General features: G+C 22.0%; 10 protein-coding genes across 10 annotated transcripts; 7 read left to right on the forward strand and 3 right to left on the reverse strand.

Moving 5' to 3' along the window:
* Positions 1–3,182: 3,182 nt before the first annotated feature.
* On the forward strand, positions 3,183–5,315 carry PBANKA_1460500 (serine/threonine protein kinase, putative; the record flags this gene model as incomplete). Its single annotated transcript, XM_034567990.1, has 1 exon — positions 3,183–5,315. The coding sequence occupies one exon, from the start codon at positions 3,183–3,185 to the stop codon at positions 5,313–5,315; it is 2,133 nt and encodes a 710-aa protein (XP_034424432.1).
* A 613-nt stretch (positions 5,316–5,928) lies between these two features.
* Positions 5,929–7,362, reverse strand: PBANKA_1460600 (conserved Plasmodium protein, unknown function; the record flags this gene model as incomplete). The annotated part of the gene is made up of 1 exon (XM_034567991.1): positions 5,929–7,362. The coding sequence occupies one exon, from the start codon at positions 7,360–7,362 to the stop codon at positions 5,929–5,931; it is 1,434 nt and encodes a 477-aa protein (XP_034424433.1).
* Positions 7,363–8,324: 962 nt separating this feature from the next.
* PBANKA_1460700 (dipeptidyl aminopeptidase 2) lies at positions 8,325–10,865 on the forward strand (the record flags this gene model as incomplete). The annotated part of the gene is made up of 8 exons (XM_034567992.1): positions 8,325–8,405; positions 8,527–8,635; positions 8,732–8,903; positions 9,024–9,079; positions 9,256–9,309; positions 9,417–9,606; positions 9,778–9,887; positions 9,970–10,865. 8 exons carry the CDS (start codon positions 8,325–8,327, stop codon positions 10,863–10,865), a joined length of 1,668 nt encoding a protein of 555 aa, XP_034424434.1.
* Positions 10,866–11,889: 1,024 nt separating this feature from the next.
* PBANKA_1460800 (U3 small nucleolar RNA-associated protein 11, putative) lies at positions 11,890–12,534 on the forward strand (the record flags this gene model as incomplete). Its single annotated transcript, XM_034567993.1, has 1 exon — positions 11,890–12,534. The coding sequence occupies one exon, from the start codon at positions 11,890–11,892 to the stop codon at positions 12,532–12,534; it is 645 nt and encodes a 214-aa protein (XP_034424435.1).
* Positions 12,535–12,951: 417 nt separating this feature from the next.
* PBANKA_1460900 (tRNA-splicing endonuclease, putative) lies at positions 12,952–13,530 on the forward strand (the record flags this gene model as incomplete). Its single annotated transcript, XM_034567994.1, has 1 exon — positions 12,952–13,530. One exon carries the CDS (start codon positions 12,952–12,954, stop codon positions 13,528–13,530), a length of 579 nt encoding a protein of 192 aa, XP_034424436.1.
* A 518-nt stretch (positions 13,531–14,048) lies between these two features.
* Positions 14,049–15,203, forward strand: PBANKA_1461000 (methyltransferase, putative; the record flags this gene model as incomplete). The annotated part of the gene is made up of 1 exon (XM_034567995.1): positions 14,049–15,203. The coding sequence occupies one exon, from the start codon at positions 14,049–14,051 to the stop codon at positions 15,201–15,203; it is 1,155 nt and encodes a 384-aa protein (XP_034424437.1).
* Positions 15,204–16,303: 1,100 nt separating this feature from the next.
* Positions 16,304–17,461, forward strand: PBANKA_1461100 (pre-mRNA-splicing factor RBM22, putative; the record flags this gene model as incomplete). Its single annotated transcript, XM_034567997.1, has 1 exon — positions 16,304–17,461. The coding sequence occupies one exon, from the start codon at positions 16,304–16,306 to the stop codon at positions 17,459–17,461; it is 1,158 nt and encodes a 385-aa protein (XP_034424438.1).
* Positions 17,462–18,218: 757 nt separating this feature from the next.
* PBANKA_1461200 (conserved protein, unknown function) lies at positions 18,219–18,632 on the reverse strand (the record flags this gene model as incomplete). The annotated part of the gene is made up of 1 exon (XM_034567998.1): positions 18,219–18,632. The coding sequence occupies one exon, from the start codon at positions 18,630–18,632 to the stop codon at positions 18,219–18,221; it is 414 nt and encodes a 137-aa protein (XP_034424439.1).
* Positions 18,633–20,234: 1,602 nt separating this feature from the next.
* Positions 20,235–21,098, forward strand: PBANKA_1461300 (conserved Plasmodium protein, unknown function; the record flags this gene model as incomplete). The annotated part of the gene is made up of 1 exon (XM_034567999.1): positions 20,235–21,098. One exon carries the CDS (start codon positions 20,235–20,237, stop codon positions 21,096–21,098), a length of 864 nt encoding a protein of 287 aa, XP_034424440.1.
* A 1,166-nt stretch (positions 21,099–22,264) lies between these two features.
* PBANKA_1461400 (bax inhibitor 1, putative) lies at positions 22,265–23,119 on the reverse strand (the record flags this gene model as incomplete). The annotated part of the gene is made up of 1 exon (XM_034568000.1): positions 22,265–23,119. The coding sequence occupies one exon, from the start codon at positions 23,117–23,119 to the stop codon at positions 22,265–22,267; it is 855 nt and encodes a 284-aa protein (XP_034424441.1).
* Positions 23,120–25,996: the final 2,877 nt, after the last annotated feature.

The raw sequence follows: 25,996 nt of genomic DNA on the forward strand, positions 1-25,996 counted from the left end.
ATAATATATATAACGAAAATAGCATAAATATACTTTTGTAATATTTTAAGCTAAAATAATTTTGGGAGTGGAATCATGAAAAATGTTAAAAAAATTGAAAATGTTAATAAAAATAACTCTTTAGAATATTAGAGGCCTTTATATATATAAAATATTTTTGTAAAAAAAAAAAAATAATATATGCAAAAATGTGAATTTTGTATATTATTAAATAAGAGAAGAAAATTATCGAGGATTATAGAATTGTTTATCAGCGAATGGAACACATACATTAATTTATTATATAATATACCTATTTATTGTATACCTATTTATTGATAAAAAGCGAAGCTATATGCCTAAAGAGTGATGTTATTATAAGTGTAAATCGAATAAATAATGTTATAGGACGTAATATAGAGAAAGTATAAAATTATAAAAAAAAAAATAACTTATTTTATTATATTACATTATTTTGAGGGAATGTATTTATGTACAAAAAATTGTTGAAATATTTGAAATAGTTTGTCGAAAAACTATGCATGTATAACATTTGGTTTTGTAGGATTTTAATTGAATTTTATTTTCTTTTAAAATGAATATTTACATTACTACTACTCGATTATTATTTCATTTGAAAAATAAAATAATGAAGAAAATTGTATTTAAATTGCCCAAAATAAACCCTGAAGGGTAATGGCACTTTTATTTGGGTGTATAAGTGTAAAAATATATGTAAACATATTGTACGGATTCTTATAAATCATATAACATGCATTTAAGCGTTAAATATATTTTAAATAAAATTGATGGAAATTATTTATCTACATTTAAGGAAATATTATTTTTATATTTACAAATCATATGGTTTTATTTATTATTATTTTTTGTGGCACTATTGTAAGGGTATGAAATTATAAAGCCATAAGTTATGGGATAAATGTGTTTGCTTATTGTATCATTGATACTATTGTGTTGCATTACTGTTTTTAAATTATATTTTTCTTTAATATAATAAGTACAAAATAGTATAAATAGCATTCCTTGCATGCTCATAAATATATTTTAAAACATGCACAATTTAGATAATATTGCATGAAAAATTATGACTTGGTCATAAAAAATAAGACACTAACAACGTTTGTAGTTAAATAAATTAGAATAAAAAAATGCAATAAAACAAGCATTAATATATTGATACATAAAACATTGTGTTATATGAAATTTGCTTTAAAAAACATACATTCGAACAGACTATTTTTAATCTTAAATGTTTATGTTGCTAATAAAAGGGATACATATATTTATAATATAAACAAGATAAATGGGTTATTAAATGATTTAAGAACTTTTATTGTATATTGATTAAAAGGAACAAATGTATATAGGTATGTACATAATATGTATTAACTGATTAGTGGCATTAAAAGGGAAAAACTTAACCCTTTCCCAATATGCGCAAACAAATTTGTTTTGTTTTGTCTTGTTCTGTTTTATTTTTTGAAGTTAACTCATCATAAATTATTGAGTATGACTTAAAGAAATTACAATAAATGTGTATATGATCATATTAAAAGTTGCACATATTTAAGCCTTTTTTTAATTATGTAGCAAATTATTGAGAAAACAAAGACAAACACGCACATATATGTGCATATATTAAAAATGATAAAAAAAGGAATAAACTTATTTTTACATTTTCCTTCTACCTTTAAAGTTTTCCCTTAATAAAAAAATTAGCATATATGCTATGAACATGTATAAAACAAAAAAAAAATATATGACACATTATTTATATAATTAATTCATATATTAACAATATATAATCAACATGTTAATATGAAATAACATGCATAACAAAAAAACAAAAATTGTATAGTATATATTATGCATATTAAGATATTAAAAAATTGTAAAATATTATAATACACTTCGCACACAAAATATATTAAGAATATATGGTTTATTTATTTTGCTCTAATTTTTTATCTTTTTTTATCGTAATTTTATTTTTATAGTAAAATTAATAAAAATGAAGAAAATATAATTTTGTAGTTTTCATTCCATTTTTTAATATTATATACATATATATGCTTTATATGTTCAAAAGATGCATGTATGTTTTAGTTTAAAATATATGCACAAAATAGTAAAATGATATTTACGCGTTTGTTTAATTCTTATTACTCCTTATCTCATTTGTTTTATTTTGTCGCTTTAAAATGCATTTTTGATTTCATATTGTAATATATATGTAGAGTGCAATGTGTGTGTGTTTTTTATAATTTTAATGCTTTTTAAATTATCGCCTTTTATGTAAAATTAATAAATTAAGAAAATAAATTAAAATTTAAAGGTGTATAAACAAATTATTATATATATGATATATTTTTGTAAATGTACATACACAAAAAGTAGTATATTCATAAAAGTGCATATTATATATACTCTATAATATATGCACAAATGATATGTCATTATTTTTTTTAATATTTTTGTTAAAGAAAAATATTTGCCTTATACATGTAAATATGGACATGCAAATATGTTTCCTAATATTTATCAATCATATGAAAATTAGTTTTAATAGCTATGCTTCAACATAGCGATGTAAATGATTATGCATGCCATTATATGTATATACATGTTTTAAGCAACTGTTTTAAAAAAAAATAAAATTCATTTTAATGTCTTCTGCTTTTCAATTACCCCAATATATATGGGTTATATGCATACTTAATGATATAAAAAATTTGTATTTCCCCGTTGTTTATGTTTTATATGTATATTTATTGTACATGTAAGTGTGTGTTTTTTTTTTAATATATTAGAAAATTTTTGTGATGATTATGTTGGTATTGTAATATCAAAAAGAATATTGAATGTCTATTTGTCCGAATATGAAAATTGCATATATTAATATATTTGTGCATAATTTATTTTTGGTATTTTTGTACATTTTTATTCTATACTAATTTAGTCTGTGTTATTAAACGTGCAGAAACAGTTTAATATTAAAAAAAATATTTTTTTCATTTATAATAATCATTTACATGATTTGAAGGATAAATGATATATACCTTTGTATGGTAGTATACATACATTTATTAAATTTGAATTTACTGGTTTATAATAGATATATTCTCTGAAATAAAGGAATGCTTTAAAAAAAAAAAGTGTTTTTTCAAATTTATTGAAAAAAAATGTTAAAATTAAAGAGTATTTGTACAACACTTATAGGGGGGAAAATATATAATATCAATGGAAAGACAATTAAGGAAGATAATTTAATATCTGAAGGGGCATATTCATTTGTATATTTGGCAAATGATTTAAATACAAACAAAATATATACAATAAAAAAAACAATATGTCAAAATAAAGAAAAATTAGAAATGGCAAAAAAAGAAATAAATATATTAAAAAGTTTACCGCCTCATAAAAATATAGTACAATATTATGGATCAACCATAATAAATGAAAACAATTATAAGATAGTTATTATGTTAATGGAATATTGTGAAAGAGGTAATTTATTAAATATATTTGAAAAGAATAAAGATAAAATAAAGGAATTTCATATTATCAAAATATTAAAAGATATAATAAGTGGTTTGAATTTTTTACACACACAAGAAATACCAATAATACACAGAGATATAAAATTAGAAAATATTTTATGTGATAAAAACAATGTATATAAAATATGTGATTTTTGTTCACATACAGTATCAAACTCATTTTTTCCTAATGATTTAAAAAAAAATGAATTAAATTTATTAAAATATGAGATTGAGCGCGATACAACAATATATTATAGACCACCCGAATTGATAGATTTATATTCAAATGGAGAAATTTCTACTAAAGTAGATATGTGGATGGTAGGGTGTGTATTATATTTATTGTTATTTGGTTTCCATCCATTTCAAGGGACAGTTTCAACAAAAATTATCAGAAGAAATGATGAAAATGTAGATATAAATCCAAGTAATAACAGTTTTTTGTCTATTTTAAATGGAAGTTTTGTAATTCCGCATGTAACAAAATATTCAAAAAGAATTATATCAATATTATTAATGACATTGGATAAAAATCCACAAATTCGAATTTCTTCTTCTACACTTTTGTTAATATTGGAAAATTATGGAGATTTGAAATCTTGGTTTATGCATATACCCTTAGATATTAAAAAGCTAGTTAATAAAATTTTTGAAAAAATAAACGAACTTAATATTAATAATAAAAATGATGAACTTATTGAAGTTTCAAGTGATAAAACAATAAATATTAAAATTAAATCCCACCGATATGAACAAAATTTAAATACAAATTATTATAATGGTATTACACATACTAGTAATACTAGTGGTGGTTTTTTGAAATATTTTACTCCTGTAATATTTAAGAAAAAAACATCTGATGTAATTTTATTAGAAAATAAAAAAAATAACACTAATAAAATCGAATCCCATACAAAACAACCAGAAGAAAAGGCTAAGGAGAAGAGCCATATTCCTACTACAGTTGTTGATACTTCAAATTTAGACAAAAATAAAAATGAAAAGGATAATGTTAAGTTATTAAGTATCGAAAGTATTACAAAAGATGATTCTATAATGATAGATACAAATATAAATGATAATCCAAAAGAAAATCCTAATTTAGAAAAAGACCAATCATTTATTAGAAATGTAGATAATATAAAAAATGTTGATAAAGATATAAATTTATTCGATTTGAATGAAACATTAAATACTAATCCTAATGATAATAGTAAAAATGGAGAAAATACTACTATTAATAGCGACGGAGAAGTAAACTATGATAATTTTAATTTTGCATTTAATTATGATAATTTAATTGATGAAAAAAATGTTGATTTATTTGAGATTGAATGCAATGCAAACTTAGCACATTTACATAAAAATAATATGAACATGGGTTTTTTTGATTCTTCTTTTTCATTGGATAAAGAAAATAATAATATTGTTAATAAACTAAGTCAAAATTTTAATAATGAACAAATTTTAAAAGAGTCTTTATTTAACAATGACTATTCGTTAAATAATGTTTCAGATTATTTTGATAAAAATAATTCAAACTATAATAATAATAATGGATTTAATAATATGGGCTATTTTGATAATAAGAAAAATGACTCACCAAATTTCTTTCATTTTGATATTTCAAATAAAAAAACAGAAATAAAATATTCTTACGGCACTAATGATTTTGTTTCTGAAAATCCCCAAAACAAAAACTTTATAGCATCAGATAAAAATGATAAATTTTCTGAACTCCTTGATGAGTTTCAAAAGATATCGATAAAATAAAATTAAATCTTTCTAAAAGTGATGAGGCGTTTGGTATACAGTTCAATCATAAATTATGCTATTTGGCTAGCTAGGTGTGCGCAAAAAAAAAAGTACAAAATAAACCTGTACCGTTAATGTTAGTAGTGCAATTTTGGGGGGGAATTAAATTATCAAAAATAAATTAATAAAAAAGGGGTAGGTAATATATTAATTTTTTTGGAGCTAAAAGAGCAAAATTATAATTAGAAATGGATCTATAAAAAAATGGTGCACCACGTTGTATACTGATGAATGTATTGTAATCCTGATGTTTATTAAAGTTCCCGACAATTTCCATGTCTTATATAAGGTTTCAAAATACGCTGAAAATTGGGTTGGTTAGCCACGTTTTATTTTCTGTTTTATTTTCTGTTTTATTTTTACTGTTTTATTTTTACTGTTTAATTTTTACTGTTTTATTTTTACTGTTTTATTTTTACTGTTTTATTTTTACTGTTTAATTTTTACTGTTTTATTTTTACTGTTTTATTTTTACTGTTTTATTTTTACTGTTTTATTTTTACTGTTTTATTTTTACTATTTTATTTTTACTATTTCATTTATTAGTTTTATCAGCATTGTTACCACCTTTTCAAGGATCCTCTTGAATATGCGAAAGGAAAGTGTTGCAAAGGTGTGTAATTTCTTTGTGTTTATATTCCGTTTTTATGCATGGTATAATTTGAATGGGTATATTTTTTTGGAGGAGGAATTTTTTTATTTGATAATTTTTATGTTTTTCCCTGGTAAGAACAACCTTGATTTGTTTATTCATGCATTTGGAATTTTGTGTATCGATTTCATGAACGTTGTTTCGAATTTCATTTTCATAATTATTACTTGTGGTATTCCCCAAATTTGCTTCCAAGTTTGCATTTGTTTTTTTTACTTTTTTTTTTACGTTTTTTTCAATTTTTATTTCCATTTTTTTTGTTATTTTACGGTGCAATTTGACCAACATGTTTAGTAACAACTCCAATTTCGAATTCATTGGATAATATACATTTATAAAATTTAATTTTTTCAAAAGGAGATAACAATTTTTGCCCATACATACAACATAATTAAAATTATTTCCAAAGTTTTGATAAAAAGATAAGACAGCACTATTGCTCATTAAGCAAACTATGGAATTTTTTTTAATTTTAATTTTTTTTAATTTTTGTTTACTATAATTTATACTTTTAGTATCATAGCAATTTATTCTCATAACATTAATATTTTTTATATTATAATTTTGTTTTTTTTCTATATTCCAACTTTTAATGTTTTCAAAATTTGACATACTAATAGCCGACGAAAGCCAAATAACATTAATGAGACTATTCTTTTGTTTAAGATCGGAAAGCTTTATTTGTTTTTGAAAATAATGTAAGGATAATTCTCGTTTTAGAGTGTCTGCATTTGATATACTTGGGGTAAAAGTAATATTAAAATTTTTCAAGCTTTTATTAATTTTGTTAAATTCATAATTATTTATATCATATTTTTTTTTATTTTCTAAAGACATATTTTTATATATATTATAAAAATCGTTTTTTTTTAATTTATTATTAAGCATATAATTAGTTGACAATCCTATAGAAATTATTGGGATGTTAACAAGTTTATTTATTGTATTTATATTATTTTTGTCTTTGTTTTTTATGGATATACAATTTTTAGTATCATCACTTTGCATTATATTTTTTTTTAAATAATATATTAGTAATATAATTACAAGTCTGTATATTTTAGCCGCTTCAGGTGATGTTATTAAAAAGTGAAGATTATTTATTCTTTTTTTTTTTGCATTTACACAATTGGACATATAGAAATTAGTATTATTTATATTTTTATTAAAAAGATAATGATGTGATATTTCTTTGGTTTTATAATTTTTCACTGGAATTTTTATTTTGTTATTGTTTCCATTTTGTTTATGTAATGAGGGTATAAAAAATAAAAACATAATTTCTGATTTTATTTTTAAACATAGACTAAAAATCGGGAAAATAATCAGGATATATAAAAGACCCTTTTTCATAATATTTATACCCAAATCAGGAAATAAAAAAAAAATTATTTATGTAGAAACCTGATAATTATAATAAACATTCTCAACAAATGGGCAACTGTATTATAAATATATGTTTGTATGGAAGTTTATTTTTTGCATAAAGATATATATTTTTTTTTCAAATGAATTTTTGTGGGTACAATGTGGGTGTTTAGTTTTAGTTGGTGTATTTTTATGCCAATATAAAGTACAATATTAAAAAAAAAATAATAAATTTGAAGAATACTATGGCTTACTTACTGTAGAATATCTACACAAGTGTGGCCCATTTTAGTTTGCTACTATTTAATGAGCAAGGAATACAACAAATATTTTATGTTAGTACTTTTGGTTGTAGAGTGAAAAGGTGTAAAAATTCAATTTTGTGAAAATAAGGAAAATGAAAAATATATATTTTTTTTATAAAAACTATTTTTTAAGATATAAATCATAAATAAAATATTTTATACTATATGAAAAGAATTTTGTTTGTGTATATACAATTGATTATGATAAATGATACTTTAATATTTTAAGTTATACTATATTTTCCCTATAAATAAAACTAAAAAAAAAAAACATGTATATAAAGTTTACATAAATATGAATTTCCTACAAAAAATATTTAAGTGTAATAATGAGCATAATATAATATGCACAATATTTTATACATAATTAAATTAGAAAGAGAAAATATATTGTATATTTATAAATTAAAATGTCTAAGTTATTAAAATATAACTTACATTTTTTTTCATTTATTTAATTCCAAAAAAATAATTGCATAGATATATATATAAAATATTTATTTGTTTATATCCGAATATTGTATTGATATTTTGTAGTATTTAACATCCATTTTGCCTGAGCAGTGGCATTATATTTATTTTAATTCATGTATCCTAATTTTACAATTCTATATTCTTCTTTTTTGGGTTATTCAATATAATATGAAATATTTTTTATTTTATTTCCTCATTATATTTTTGATTGGGTTTGTAAAAGGGGATCTCCCTATTCATGCTCTTATGGTATACCACCTTTGCGCTTTAAAAAAATAAAATAGAAAAAAATAGAAAAAAAAATCAATGTCTAACCATTACTAGACTGTTGTAATGAGATATACATTTATTTATGCATTTATTTTTAAAGAGTGATGTTGTAGGAATTTGGGAAATAAAAGAGAGCGAACAAATTAACGATACTTCGGAACATTGTGGGGGTAGTGTTCCCAATAAAAATTCGGAAAACTTAAGACCTGGTTAATAAAAAAAAATGAAATAAAAGATAATTTTTAGGGTTTCTTTTGATCATATGTGTCTATAAAATTTGATTTATTTTTTACATCTATTATCAGAGTTAAATAATTACGAAAAATATTTGCAAACAAATTATGGTGAATTAAAAAATTTTAAAATTAACTTAACTATTGAAAAAATTAAGTTATTTAATGATTCCAGCTCTCGTCGTATTTGGACTTATCTTGCCGTTAGAGCAGTGGGTGATAATAATTCGGTTATAGGAAACTGGTAAGTCAGATAAAAAGAAAATAATTTTTTATTTCAGAATATAGTTGTTTCCATTTGTATATTTTTCATTATTTTATTTTATTTTATTTTATTTTGTTTATTATTATTTTTTTTTTTAAGGACAATGGTCTATGATGAAGGATTTGAAATTCGGTTGATGGGGAAGAGATACTTTGGTATGTACCAATTAAATATGATTTAAGAAATTAAAATTTTTAATTTTAAAATCGAAGAAAAAGTAGTTTGAGCATTTAAATATGTGTCTATATATAATCGTATACGTTTACATATATTTACACACTAAAAAATATATATGCTAGAATTATAATGCATCCATTTTTTTTACTAACAGGATTTTTTAAGTATGACAAAAAAGTTAGTGAGGAATGTCCAAGTATTGTAGAAAGTAAGAAATAAGTATTTGTTAATTTTAATATTAATGTGAAAATAATTTGTGCATTATTTTACGAACTGTTCTCATATTTTGACACTCTATTTTTATGTTATTGCCAGATATAAACAAAATGAATACAGAGTGCTATAAAACAGATCCAACAAAAATAAGATTAGGATGGATATTTTATGAAAGAAAACAAAAAAATCATAAAGAAAAAATATATCAATGGGGTTGTTTTTATGCTGAAAAAATTACAAAAATGCCTATTTCTTCCTTTGCTATACATAATAATATTGTCAATAATAAGTATAAAAATGCATACTATACAATTTTTTTCATAAAAATTTATTTTTCATCATAATTGTACATGCATTTTCTAAAATGACAACATGCCGACTCGTTTTGTTTAGCATATTCTTCGTCCCCTACATATTTATGTATGATTGTAATGATATTTTTATATTTTCATATTTTTAGAGATCATATAGATACAGGGGCAAACTTTTTTGTGGTGATGCAAAGAAATAATTATAATAAAATCCGAATGAATCATCCAGAACTATTTGGATCGACAAAGATAAGCTACAGTTAGACATTTTTTTTTCATTTTTTTTCATTTTTTTTTCATTTTTTTTTCATTTTTTTTCATTTGTTTTCCTTGTGAAGCAGTTGACCGACACAAAGGAAAGGAAAATCGAATATATGGATGCAAAAAAAGAGAATCCAAAAAAATGGAAATGGATTTAGTTTTACCAAAAGAGTTCAGTTGGGGTGATCCATATAATAATAAAAATTTTGATGAAATAGTAGAAGATCAAAAAGAATGTGGAAGTTGCTATTTAATATCTAGTATATATATATTAGAAAAAAGGTTTGAAATATTATTATCAAAAAAATACAAAAAAAATATTAAAATGAATAAATTATCTCAGGAATGTATTATAAATTTGTCACAGTACAATCAGGCATGTGATGGGGGGTTTCCATTCCTTGTTGGAAAAGATATTTATGAAAATGGAATTTGTGCAACTATGAAATATGGATCTTTAGATAGTATTTCATCTAAAATAGAAACACTTTCTAGAAATAAAAAAAATAATAATAATAATAATCAAATATATTATGCTTCTGATTATAATTATATAAGTGGATGTTATGAATGTTCAAATGAGTTTGACATGATGAAAGAAATATTAAATAATGGGCCTATTATAGCTGCAATTTATGCAACTTCATTATTGTTAAAATTATACAAACTTAATGATCATAATTTTATATTTACAAATATTACGGATGAAAATAAAATATGTGATATTCCAAATAAAGGGTTTAATGGTTGGCAACAAACAAATCATGCTGTTGTTATAGTTGGATGGGGTGAACATATTAATAAAAATAATGAACTAATAAAATATTGGATAATTAGAAATACTTGGGGAAATCAATGGGGGTATAAAGGATATTTAAAATATCAGAGAGGAATAAACTTAAATGGTATAGAATCACAAGCAGTATATATCGATCCTGATTTTACTAGAGGAGGTGGCAAAGAGTTATTTGTTTAATTTATATAAAGGTTTAGATTTTTTTAGAAATATTTTCTTTAAAAAAAAATAGTAAATTTTTCGAAAATTCATATTAAGTTGTATTTTTATATATTTTTTTTTGATAAATAGGTATTTGCGCCCTTTTTCATAAAACATATAAGTTCTATAAATATGTTTGCTAGTATATTATAGTGATATAGGCATATATATTATATATTTATTTTTCTTACAATATAATATTAAAATTAAATAAAATTTAAATAGGATATTTAAAATTAATAAATTAATTGTCATACATATTTCATAGATGTTATTTTGTTTTATATTATTTGGAGTTAAAAAAAAAAAATTACCCTTTTTTGTGTTATCAAATGAATAATTAAAGGGGAAATTGCTGCATTTTTTTTTCCATATATATATGCATATTTTGTATAAATAATTTTCTTCGGGCCAATGAAAAAACATGGCATTGCATTATAATATTCAGTATATGCTTTCAAAAAATGTATAAAATAAATATTGCAAATGGTATTTTATTTTTTTATTAATTTTTTGAAACTTAAAATAGGATATTTATTTTTAGCTAAAAAAGGTAGGAGGAAATTATAATTATTTTTATTTTAAAAAAATAAATATACATAATAAATATAAAATAAATATACAAGTGCGTATAGAGTAAACGCTAAGGGAGGTGGTATGCTTACTGATATTTGAAGGATGGTTTATGAATAAATAAAAATAGTTTGATATTGTGAGCAAATATACATATAAATTAATAAAAGGGAAACTGCTTTACAAAAGACTATTCTTTTCTCTGTTTCAAAGCTAACAAGGAATAGTATATGCCACATCCAAATCATATCTACATATAGTATATCTGCATATAGCACATTTTAATTAGGGCAGATAACAATACAAGGGTGGTTATCTTTTTTTAATTTTTTTACCAAAATTGAAAATTAAAAAGTATGATTATATGGAAATTATTATATGATCTTATGTTAAAAGAATAGATATATTTTTAATTTCAAATTAGGAAAAAATGTCGAGTTTAAAGAATATTATTCCTAAAAGGAGCTACCGAGAAAGAGGTCAATCAAAGAATAGACTACACTTAGGTGAGTTGGAAAAAAAAGTAGATTATTCAAAAAGAAGAGCGATTTATAAAAAAAAACAAAAAATCGAAAATGTGTTAAAAGAAAAAATAATGAATAAAAATCCCGATGAATTTAATACGGGAATGGTTCATTCAAGAATTAATGAAAAAGAAAATGTTTTAGTCAAAGAAAAGATAGCCATACCAGAAAATGTAAAATTAAAAAACATAAGAAATAAATTAAAAACAGAAGAAAATTATAGTTATTCTTTTTTAAAAAAAATAAATAAAAAAATAAATAATTATCAAATGAATATTCCATTAAGATATGTATTTAACAATACTCATGAATTTTATAATGACAATGATGAAAAATATGATTTAAAAACGGAAAATAATAAATTAAAAAAAAAAGGACAAGAATTTGAAAAAAAATTTAAATCCTTATTAAACGCAAAGAAAAATGTACTTGAAAAAATCAGGAAAATTGAAAACTCATTTGTAAATACATACAAAGATATCGATGGTTATAAAATATATCATAAGAAGGGTGGAGTTCCCTATCGATTTGTTGCCCCACGGTTACGTTAGTAGGAAAAAGCATATTTTTATAATTGTATTTATTTTTATAATTTGTTTATTTTTATAATGTGCTTATTTTTATTCACATGACTTTTAGTTTAAGAAATGGAAAAGAATGCACTTTTCTATTTTTACTTTTATCTTTTTTTGTGACAATTTTTTTTGAATTAGCATTTTTATGAAATCACTATTTATGTTATTTGGCTAGTTCGCCACTTTGCTTTGTTTTGTTTTACTTTTCTTTCTTATTTTCCTATTACACAAATTTTTTAAAAAAGAAACAGAAGCCTCAAATGACAAACACATTTATAATACATCACAAAAGTGATGAAAATAAAATTATTTGATAAACTGTAAATATGCATAAAACCATGTTTATATTGCATAGTCATATATTTAAGGTATTTTTTTATTTGTATAATAATAATGAAGGTTATATACGAATTTAAAAATGAAAATTATGAATTATTTTTTAGCGAACAAAATATTGACAAAAATATTATTGAGATGATTGATCAAAACTGTAATAAATGTAAGCATTACGAGCTGGAGTTTAGCAAAGAAATAAACGTAGATTTGTTGAATTTCCAACAATATAATCTTTTGAATACAAAAAAAAAAAAAAAAAATAAAAATAAAGAGGAAAATGATGCAGAAAAGGAAAGCGAAATAAATGGTAGCATTGCAAACAAACTTTCCGATAAAAATAACTATAAAGAATTTCTTTTAAAATGTAAACAGTATTTTGAGGAAAATGGGTATATAGTTAAGAATGGGGATTTATATGGAGGTGAATATTTATTATATTTAACAGATAAAAAATATACACATTCAATGTACATTGTTTATTTCATAAAAGAAAATGATATTTTAAGGGATTTGATTAAAATATTAAGAATTTCACATAGTATAAAAAAAAACGTTATCCTAATTTTGGAAAGAAAGACTGATAGTTTTAACCTTCATAACAATATTGTTTATGTAAAACTTTATTCATATAAATAAACTATCAAATAAGCATATGAATTTTTTGCATATACAATATTATATGTTATATTGATTTATTTTTGTAGTGAAATGAAAGAAAAAATTTAAATTATTTATTGTTGGTATCCGTCTTATGTTTTTATTCGTTTTATTTATTATTATTTCTATTATTATTTTCTTCTTATTATTGTTGTTTTTATTTATAATACGGTCCCTTAGGAGCATAATTTGTTTATTACGAACTATATTTTTTTATTATTTATTTAAACATATTTTATGGTTATATTTGAAGTGACAGTTGCGTCGAAAATATTATTGCCAGTAATAAATTTAATAAAATATTTTATTTTTTAAAATGGTTAGCGCTAATATTATGAGAGAAAAAATTATATGAATAAAAAGATATAATAGCTATATATAGCCAAGTTTTTGTAGAAATACCTGAACAATGCAGAATATTATATAAATTTTCACATGAATTTGTCATATATATATATTTATTTTTTTTATTTCATCACTTTCTCGTCTTATGTAATATGAGGCCTTTCTTCGATTCTGATATTGTCGTAAACTTTACTCTATCTGAAGAAGTAATACAAAGAGAAAAAAAAATTATAGAAAATAATAAAAGAGCTATACACGAATTTCAGAAAGAAAAATTATTACAAGAAGGAAAAAAAAATTGGGATAAATTTTATAATCATTATAAAACAAATTTTTTTAAAGATAGAAAATGGATTAAAGTTGAGTTTGATCATATTTTTAAAGATGGAGATTTATTAAATGACTCTAAGAATTATGAAAAGGAGCAAAAAGAAAAAAGGAAAATAATTTTAGAAATGGGATGTGGTGTAGGAAATACATTAATTCCACTTTTACTAGAGTATTGTAATTGTGATTTTATTGGAATAGACTTTTCTAAAAATGCGATAAATTTATTGAATGAAAAATGGAAAAAAATTGTTCATATAAATGAGACGTTAAAAAATGACCAAATGAATAGCCATAAAGATGCAGTGATAAGTAGTGATTGTTTATCTAAGGAAAAAATGAATGAACAGAATTTAAATGACTTATTATCTCTTAGCGACATTTCAAATACCGAAAACCATAAAATCGAAAATATTAATGATGCTGTTAGGAATAATATTTCTACTGAAAATGGTTACATTATGGAATATGAAGATCAAGGAGAAGGGGAAAATTATTCATGTATCTACGATTTAAAAGAGTATAAAAAATTAGGGAACTTAATAAAAACATTAGTAGTGGATATAACATCAGATAGCGAAGTATCGACTGATTTAAATGAATTGGGGTTTGTTGATGTTGTTTTACTTATATATGTTTTATCATCTGTTTCACCAGAAAAAATGATAAATGTAATTTTAAATTCATATAAATATTTAAAAAGTGGTGGTTATGTTTTATTAAGGGATTATGGATTGTATGATTTAACACAAGTCCGATTTGCTAATAAGAAAGAAAAAAAAATTTCTGATAATTTTTATGTTCGCGGGGATAAAACATTTGTTTATTTTTTCACAACAGAAGAACTTCGTAACTTGTTTTGTCAAAATGATATGTTTGAAGAAATTCAAAATAAATATATTACTAGAATTGTTAAAAATCGAAAAAGAAATTTAGAAATGAAAAGAATATGGGTGCAATCAATTTTTAGAAAAAAATAATTAAAGAGAAACAAAAAGAGTTTTTTTCTCTTATATTTTGTATACCATTTATTTATCATAAAATTAAATTTGCATACAAATACACAGCCTATGTTATATATAATTGAATATAAATTATGTTTTATATAACTTTAAAATTACCAGAATATCGAGTAAACATAAATAATACATTCATAATGACTATTATAAATGTTAAGACATGTATATATCATAGTTACATGTTTGAATTAAAGAGTCCATATATATAAATATAATTATTAGTATAAGTATAGTAATACAGGATAATATTTTAGATTATTTTTGTATGTTGTAAAAAATAAAGAGTAAAATTTTTGTTTATTAATATTTAGCTATAGATCAAATATGAATAAAAAATATTTAATATAATTATAATAAAAAAAAACATTTTTGAAATGGTTTAATATTTTTATATTTATTTAATTTTTTAATTTATATTTTCCTTTGCCTTAATTTGAATTAATTAAAATGGTATTTTGTTTTATTCATCATTTTTCAATTTTGTATGATATATATATATTATATATGTATTTGACTTTGATATACGGAGTTTTGCTTTTTTGTTTGTTTTTTTTTTTTTTTTATACAAATAAAATTAAAGATTAAATTAAAAGTAATACAATTTTATTTATGTAAAAGGAATAAAGAAAGTGAAAAAAATAAAAAAAATAAAAGTACATATTTTCGAATAAATTGGAAAAGTTAATATATTTTTGTTCATCCCATTTTTACTCATTCAAATATTTCTCCAGCTTTAAGGGGATGAAATGAAAAAAAAAAAAGGAAAATTCAAATGAATGCATTATAATTTATTTGATATATATATATATATATATAAATATTTTTTATTTTATGGCTTAACTATTCCTCATATTTATAATTATGTATATATAGATATATATGAATATAATGTCGAGAGAATATAAAAATATTTTACTTTGAAATTATAATATATGATTTAAACGAAACATTTCATTATTTAAATTTTTTTTTATAATTTTAAATATTCATTATAAGTATACATATATGAATGTATCTATTTTCAAATAGCATGCCTTATCATATAATTTTCGAACGAAACGATGGATAGATATGGACACAATATAAGAGGGGATGTAAAAAAACAAGGTTATGAAAATTCTGATTTACCAATATTGTGTGAAACTTGTTTAGGAGAAAATCCATATGTTAGAATAATAAGGGAAGAAAATGGAAAAGAATGTAAAATTTGTAAAAATGCATTTACTTTATTTCGATGGAAACCAGGTCATAATGCAAGATATAAACAAACAATAATATGTAATAAGTGTGCAAAAGTAAAAAATGTATGTCAAACCTGTTTATTTGATTTAGAATATAATTTACCTGTACAAGTCAGGGATAAATTCCTTGAAACAAGTATTACCTTGCCAGAAAATGAAACAAATCGGAATTTTTTTTTAGAACAGCTAGAAAACAATATATCTACAGGTACGTACGATAAAATTAATCATGGAAATATGGATTTATCAAAATTAAAAAGAAGGGATCCATATTTTAAAAGAAATATGGCAAGAGTATGCAGTTTTTGGAGAAAAAATGCATGTAATCGAGGAGACGAATGCCCATATTTACATAAGGAAATTCATTTGAATAAATCGCTAGCTAGCCAAAATATAAAAAGTAGGTATACAGGTGAAAATGATGTATTAGCAGAAACTATATTAAACAGATATAAAAATGATAATATTGATGAAAAAAATATGGCTAATAAAATATGTATACAAGGTATTAGTAATTCAACACGGGTTGAAAATATTAAAGAATGTTTTAAAAAATTTGGGGAAATAAAATCATTTAAAATGATACCAAAAGATTCAAAAATTTTTATTTCATATGCTACTTTAACAGCTGCAAAAAATGCAGCTGAAAAATATAAAGATGGCCTCGAATTAAATGGATCTAATTTAACAGTAACGATACAAGACAATCCTAATAATAATGTTTGGCCATCTCCAGCCTTTGGGAAATATAATACATACCTTTCCCAGTTTAATAACAATAATAATAACAAATTTACAAAAAATAATAATAATTTTAGGTTTCATAATCCTCCTCCCTCACATTCTCAAGGGAACACAATGAATAATATGATGCCCCCTATATATTTTCCTTATAATAATTATAATTTGAATTCAATGCCTCCAAATGCAATTCCATATGCCTCTATGCTTCCTTCTGAGGCAGAGCAAAGAAAGTAAATCCGAAAATAATGTTTTCTACTTGTTTGAAACATGTGCTTTTTCCATTTAAAAATTTTTATATAATATTTTTCCTTTTTTTTTTTGTTAAAATAACACAATTTGTTTCTTCAAAAAATTTCTTACTGGAAATTTTTTAAACAACTCCGAGCTCTTTCATGGTCGGTTTATTGAAATTAGTTAAAATGTGAATATTTATAGGGTATGGGTCCATAATACTATTTGCACAATTTGGCGGTTTTCTCGCCTTGTATTTTTTAAAAAATTTACAATAGAGTACCCATTAATATGTTTTTTTTTTCGACTTTAAATAAATTGTAATATAATGGTTAATCTAGTTGATAATAATTAAATTTGATATAGAATATTTCAAAGATGATTTAAAAAAAATGGTTATATGTTATTTTTTTAGTTACCTATAAATACTTTATGTTTTTTCGTGATTTTAAAAATATTATGTTGGTATAGCAGAAAAAAAACGAAGTTAAAACGTTAATTGGTCATTAAAAACATAATAATAAAGGATATAATTCATTTGAGGATTTTTTTTGTGGGGTTGTGGCCTTTTCTAAAAAAGCTAAAGCTACAAAAATAATTATACACATGATTTTGCTAATTCCCAAAATTCAGAAAACGAATGAACAGAAAATCGGGGAATAATAAAAAAAAATTAAAACAATAAAAACGAAAAAAATGTAAAAAATTGGAAAAAAATAATACAGTGCTATATCCTTCTATTTTATATCCCTTAAATAGTCTACATTTGTGAACGCTTCTTTTTCAACTGATCCAAATAGATAACATACTGATTTATAATACCAGTAAACCTCCATAAGATTAGCCATATACAAAAATTTGACAATCCAATCCACCAATTTCTTTCATGTCTCCATTTGTATATTTTTAAATAATCTGGGGATATTCCTGATATTACATCATTATGATTATATACATATTTTACTCCATATTTTAGTTTATACGATTCAGTAATAAATAACATAAGATTTATAATTAATATTAAAGATACTATTCTTATTGGTGTGTCTCCAATCTGTTTTCTGCAAAATGCAAAGCTGAAATTTACTAAAAATTTTATTTTAAGTAAACATGATATAAGAAGAGTAATTCCTAGTGGCGTTACGATTAAGTAGATTAACTTAACAAGGCTCATTTTGTTCACTAATATATTAAAATATATCAGAGAAAAAATGCCCTGAAGGAAATAATTTATTGGAATGCTTATATATAGAAAATATAATTTGAAAGGTAATGTATAAATTGTAAAGACTACATTCTCTTTTCTCTTTTCTCTTTTTTTCCAATTTTTTAAATACAATATTTAAAAATTATTAATTTTTTTGCTTTTTATCCAATAAATAAAATACTCTTATATTTATTATATTCTTCTATACCAATTGTGTATTTTTTATTTCTATGCAATGACCCAAATAAAAAATTCTCTATATATCGCACAAAAAAAATTATTTTTTATCTTGGCATATTTTGCGATATACATACTATAGATACTTGTGTATTATTATTATTCTCATTTATTTTATTATATTTTGTTTTTAATTTGTATTTGATTTTTTTTTTTTTTTTTAATTTAATATTCATTTTTTAATTGCAATACATTATGCTAAGAACATAATGCGTTTTTAAATTATATAATTTGATGAACGGTTGCGGTTACATACATATAAATAATAATGTTTTCCTATATAGAACAATTTAACCTCTTCATAGTCGAAAATTTTCACTTTTTTTTCATATGTATTTTTAAATCCATTATTATATATACCCAATTAAATGTTGGCATATTGGTTTGTCTTATATATATATTTTTATTATTGCGATGAAATATATTGGAGCATTTTTTTATTCTTTATAAATATTTTAATAATTATAATTTTAAAACGTAGTAATAATGAGTGTCGTGTGGAATTAAATAGGAGGGAGAATACAAATGCAAATACCAATATAAATACTATTTTTTTAATATTTATTTATTTTTAAGTAGTTTTTCATAATCTGTATGTGTAGAATATGCGAGTGTACATAATAGTAAAATATGAGATACAAATAAGTTTAAAAGGTTTATGGAATATTTTGATAAATATATTTAAAAATACAGGAATTTATTTAAATTTTTGATAAAGCTTGTTTTGTGAGCATATTGCATCATATTATTTTTTTTTTACGATTTAGTAAATAGCTAATTAAAATACCGATTTTATATGACATTGCAATATAAAAAACAATTTTTAGAGTTTTTTATTAACATTTTCTTAAAAAAAAAAATGGTCATGTAAAAAAATATACTTTTTATTTGGTACAAGCTTGTGTGTGGCCATATATAATTGTAATATTACTAGCTTCCACTAATATATTTATGGATATTTTTTTGTGTGTATTATTTTTTTTTATATAAAATAAAATATTTGCGTATTTTTAAAGTTAACTAATATTAAAAGTTTTTTTGGGGGGAAAACTCAGGAAAATATATCTATATCATCATCTATAAAATATATTATTTTGATGTTGTTTTATATTGTTTTATCTTATTTTATTGTATCTTATCTTATTTGTTTGACTTGTTTTGATTTATTCAATTTATTTGCTCCTTTTTAATTTCCTTATTTTGTTGATTTCACCAAATGGCCCTAGAAATTGGCAATTCAATGACGTTTTTTTTAAATTTTCAAATTGTTAAAAATTGAGAATATTTTATCATTTTTATAAACACACACACATATACACTCTTTTTTGAAAAATGCAAAAATTATCCGCGTTTTATACATACTCTAAGGAAATGTCTACATCCATTTTTAATATTAAAAAAAAAGAAGAAATTAACCCTCCAAAAGCTAAACTAAGTTGGAAAGATAAATTATATTGGGAATATGAAAACATAAAAACCAAAACAGGGGAATATTTAACCAATAAAAAAAATTCTTGGAAAATTAAATTTAATGATATAAGTTCGTGCACTTATTTCAAATTTGACAATACGGAACATGCGCATTGTCCATGGTATAAGAAATTATACTATGCATTAAAAAATTATTTTTACAAATTGTTAAATTTAAACGATTTGAATAAAAGATGGGAAAATGAGGGAGATGAAAAAGAAGATGAAATAGACAAAAATGAAAAAAATAAAGAAAGCAATGATGCCCACATAATTAAGAAGAAAATTTCTAGAGAATTTACAAGTTATGAAAATGTCAATTTTAACACAAAAAAACAAACAAATTTTGATGTTGTATCAAATAAGTATCCCCAAAAAGGGAAAAAAAGGAAAGAAAATGTGCACTATATTTCAGAAAGAAGTCAATCTGAATTAGTTAAGAGAAGTACATCTATGAGTAGTGATTGTAATATTGTGCAAATGAGAAGCAGTGGGATGATATTTAATAATTCAAATACAAAAGATGAAAAACATAATATGAATAAAACATCCGATTTAATAAACGATGTAAATGAACATCATTTTAGTAACATAAATGAAACAGAACAAATGAATATCAAAAAAAGTACTTCAAATGAGGGCACAACAAAATTAGCTAACATTGCAAATCCCCCAAAATTTAATATTAAAAATACTTGGGAAAAAATAAGTGGATACATTTCATAGATCCATCGAAAAAATTCAAAAAATATTATGTTGTGGAATAGAATTTGTAGAAATTTATTTTTTATTTTCTTTTTTCTTTGTGCAATTCGTCCATTTTATTGTTATTACATATAGGGAATTTTCCCCTGAATCCGTGTAATCCGTTTCAATTTTTTGGATGGCACATTTGTTTGGTTTAACTTTTATTTCGTTACAATATTTTCCTTGTTTTTGTTTTTTTTCCATTTATTTTATCATAATTTTGTTTTCAAATTAAATATTTAACGTTTGTAAAAATTCAGTCTCAAAAATGCTAACAGTTTATTTAATACCACATGTTTACCACGATCATATGCACAAACGTGGATTCTAGCAATGTTGTATTAAAATGAATTTTGTTAATTTGATTTTAGAATAAACGTTCTTGTTTTCATAAATATGAGATACTTCATATTTGACACAAAATATGAAGAGAATGTATAATAATATGTTCAACTGTCTATGTATATACTTAAAAATAGTAGTACTGATTTTGTTTATTCTACTCTTAGCACATAAAAATATATCTCCAATTGTTCATAGGAGAGTTTTATATATATTGTATGAGAGTTTGATCATAATTAATTAAAGAATATTTAAAAAAAAATAATTTTGAGAAAGGTTTATTCATAATAATATATATAATACATAAAAAGGAAAATGGATATATGTGATATTTATGGGATCACAACACAATTGTATTATTTGATTTGCGTTTATAATATATATGCAATAAATAAAAAAAGGCTATGAATTAATAAAAATCATATAAAAAAATTACATTTTTTTTGGGGGTCGTCATATATATACATTTTTGTTTGGGATAATGCATCATACTTATCAAAATAAGAATTCAATATTTTTGCATTGTATTAATATAGCTTTTAATATGAAATGATTTTATTTTAATATATTAAAAATAAAAATTTTAATTTTATTTAAAATTTACAAAAAATAATAGGAAATGAAAAATATTAGATATAACATTATATATAAACGTGATTACAAATTAAAGGGAAAAATATGCTTTGAAAATTAATATAATAAAGGAAACATATCTACATACATATAATTTCCAGTGTTCGTCAAATCGATTGGCTGGGTTTCTTTTTTTGGTGATCCCTCTATATATCTATTTTATTACTACATTATTTTGCGTTTGAAAAAATTGATGCTATAGAAAGAAATAAATCAACAATGTCCATATATAAAGATAAGGTAGCAAAAATATAATCATCAACTGTAAATTCGAATTTTTTATGTTTTCCTCCAATAATAAGTTGTGTGTCGACAATAATCGATACGGATAATATAAATGCATTAATACCAGCAAAGACTAAATTGAATATTCTGTTTCTAATAAAAATACCAATAATTCCCAAAAATAATAGTATTAAGAATGATATAAAAACATATACATACCATCCTGTAAAATCCCATTTTGTTTGAAATGCAAATATAGTAAGCCCTATAACTACAACTGACGTCGTTCCCAACGAGTAAAAAAATACTTCTGAATTTATGACAGCACTAGTCAATACAACAAGCATTGTTATTCCTATCGTTATTGCTAATAATAAAAAATAGTTTTGTGGATATTTTCGTGCTACATTGGGGAAACAAATTAACGAAAACATTATAGGTACACTGAATGCTATTCCTAATACGAGAAATAATACATAATTGTCTATTAAAAAGGAATTGAATGGCTTATATAAAACAGCTAATGTTGAAAATCCAAAAGTTATAAGAAGCTGCAATGATAATATTGAATAAACTTTTTTAATAAATCCATGTCTTATTTTTGTTGATGTATATTCGTTAAGAGAATGTTCATCATATAATCCGCCATTAGGTGGTGTAGCTTGAGTTTTAGAATTATAATAGTTTTTATTTCCTTGTTCTTTCTCACTGTTATAATCATAGGACCCTTGATTATATACAGCTCCATAAGTTGTGCCCGCAACATTGCCAGTATTGTTATTTCCGTTTGAATTATACATTTTTTACTATTTGCGATGAATGTTGTTCAGAATATTATATTACTCGTGTATGCATGTATATATATATATGCTCCCAAACTGTACAATTAAAAATAGCGTTTTATTCCTACAAAATAAATTAAAAAAATACAATGAGTTATGATGTTTTTTAACTTAAATGCTTGTGATTTGCTCTTAAAGCAATATATATATATATATATATATATATATATACGCATAATGCTAGAATGCACACGCTTGTTGCTTTTATATATGCCCACAGTTTTATAATTTGAATGAATAATTTTTTACAAACAATTTAATTATAACGCGTTAAAAAAAATAGTTATATATGCTCTCTCTTTAGTATGTATATAAATTTTGCTTATGTAACGTACCTATGTAAATAATAGTTTGGTCTGATATTGTTGGTGTGTTTTGTTAATTTTACAGATTATATTTTTTTTGAGGATTGCCAAAAATTTATATTATATATTTTTTATAGTTTTTTTATGAAAAAATTATGAATGTTCATAAAAAAGTAAAATAAAAAAAAAAAATAATAATAAAAATAAAATAAAATAACGCAATAAAATATATATTTTGCTATTAAATAGAATAATAATTAATATAAGTATATTTGTAGAATTAATGTAATAATTAATATATTAAAAATTAAAAAAAAAAATATGGAAAACGAAAATAGCAAAGAAAAAAAAAAGAAAAAGGAAATTCATACTTTATATAGCATTAAAAATTCTTTATAGGGAATTGTAATATATTTTATTTTGTTTATATATATATATATATATATATATAATTAATTTATATATATTGTTTATTTATTTTTGCACCATATGCTTATTAATGTATATACAAATATATTTCTCTTATGAAAAAATAAAGTCGAATTTTTGACTTATTTTTTTAGTAATAAATGACGATTTTTATATTGATTTATTATGTTTTGCTGATTTTTACTTTCCATTCGATTTATAATTATTTAATTTATTATATAATTCGTATAAGAAAGTATGGCATTATATAAAAATGAATAAATACTACATACATAATTATTGTTCATACAAATAAATGTAAGTTAACGAATTGCGTAAATGTATATACGTGTTTATATATAATGATAAATTTGGTAAATTTACAAGTAAAAATTGAAAATTTGTGTTTTCCAATTTTTAATAGCTAGTTTCATAGATACCACATTTATGTGCATACGCATTTGCACATTATATGCATTTATGAAAGTTATATGTCGATTTAATTTTAAGAGGGAAGCCATCAAAATAACCATTAAAAATAATATAGTAAAAAATGAATTAATTTTATTAACCTTTTAAAGTAAAACATTATTTTTTTAAATTAAATTTATTTTACGAGAGCGATATTTTATAAACTTTCAAAAAACACACCGAAATTTTGTATATACATGTATATTAAAATGCAATTATGTAATTTTTAAATAAAATGAGAGAATGTGAAACTATAATGGAAGGAATATGAACAAAAAGGATATAAAAAAATAAAGTTTATATAATGTCTATATTCGATTAAAAATACAATATGTGTATGCCTATATAATACTATAAGCAAACATATATGAAATTATGTATGCTTTATAACTATAAAAATAATAGAATTAATAAAAATTATGATCACCCACCTTTGAAAAGTCAATAATATCGCCAAAATATTGTTTTAATTATTCATTGCAATCAATTTCATATATGATAATTTTCTACTAGTATAAATATGTATCCATTATACAATGTTAACTTTAATTTATTTACATATTCTATGAAAAGTAAAAGGAAATATTATAGGTATAAAGAAATAGGGAATGAAATTATAAAATCACTTTTTTTTTTAAACCTCTTTAAACGGATATAAAGGTTTTGAGTTTCCCTTGTAAAATTGTATATGTTATGCTAAATTAATACAGTCATAATGTATATATATGTGTGTATGTATTTATACATTTGCATATTTAGGGTTGAGGAAATATGATATTGAATTGGAGTTTTGGGTGTGGTAGTTCTCAAAGAAATAATTTAATTTTAGGACGCTTTTTTATGATTGAAACAAATTAATTAGTAATTTTATAATATGTCTAGTTTTTATTTACCATTTGATTTCTTTTTGGATATTATGATAAAATTTTGTAATAATTTCAATTGAGATACTTCCTAAATAATATATTTCATTATTTTTTGTGGTATTTTTTCTGAAATTATAAATAGAATAAATGATATATAGGTTTTTTCCTGAATGCTTATTCGGATAAGCAATTGTTTAATTTATATGTATTGTTTTTTAATACTATTCTAATACTAAATTATATTATGAGCACCTCATAAAATTTTGACATTATTGTAAAGAAATGGAATTAAAAAAAAAATATTAAAAGGAAAAAAATGAAATACTTAAAAATTGTTACACATTATTCAGTAAAACAATGTAATTATCTATATTGTTTTTTTTATAGGGAGAAAAGGTGTTGTACATGGATTTATGATTTGTATATAAAAAAATGTGGGTATACACATAATGTATTATATATATAACATGCACAAAAAATAATTAAAAATATTATCTTAATAAAGTTTTGAAAAAAAAATATAAGATATGTTTTTGCAAATTCTCAAATTATGAAATAGCTGTCCCTATTTTTATTATTGAAAAAATATAGCAATAGCAATGGAACCTAATTGAAGAATTTAGGAAATTGGTATAACTTGGCAAATATAGTAATAATTTTGATTATTTTTTTAAAGTCACATTGGTATTATTTAATATGTGTGTAAAAATAATGTAAAGATAAAACTACAGTGATTTAATTTAAATTTAAATAAAATTGGTAAACAAAAAAAGCGTTTTACTACT

This window comes from Plasmodium berghei (assembly GCF_900002375.2).
Source record: "Plasmodium berghei ANKA genome assembly, chromosome: 14".
In the NCBI taxonomy this organism is placed as follows: Eukaryota; Apicomplexa; class Aconoidasida; order Haemosporida; family Plasmodiidae; genus Plasmodium; species Plasmodium berghei.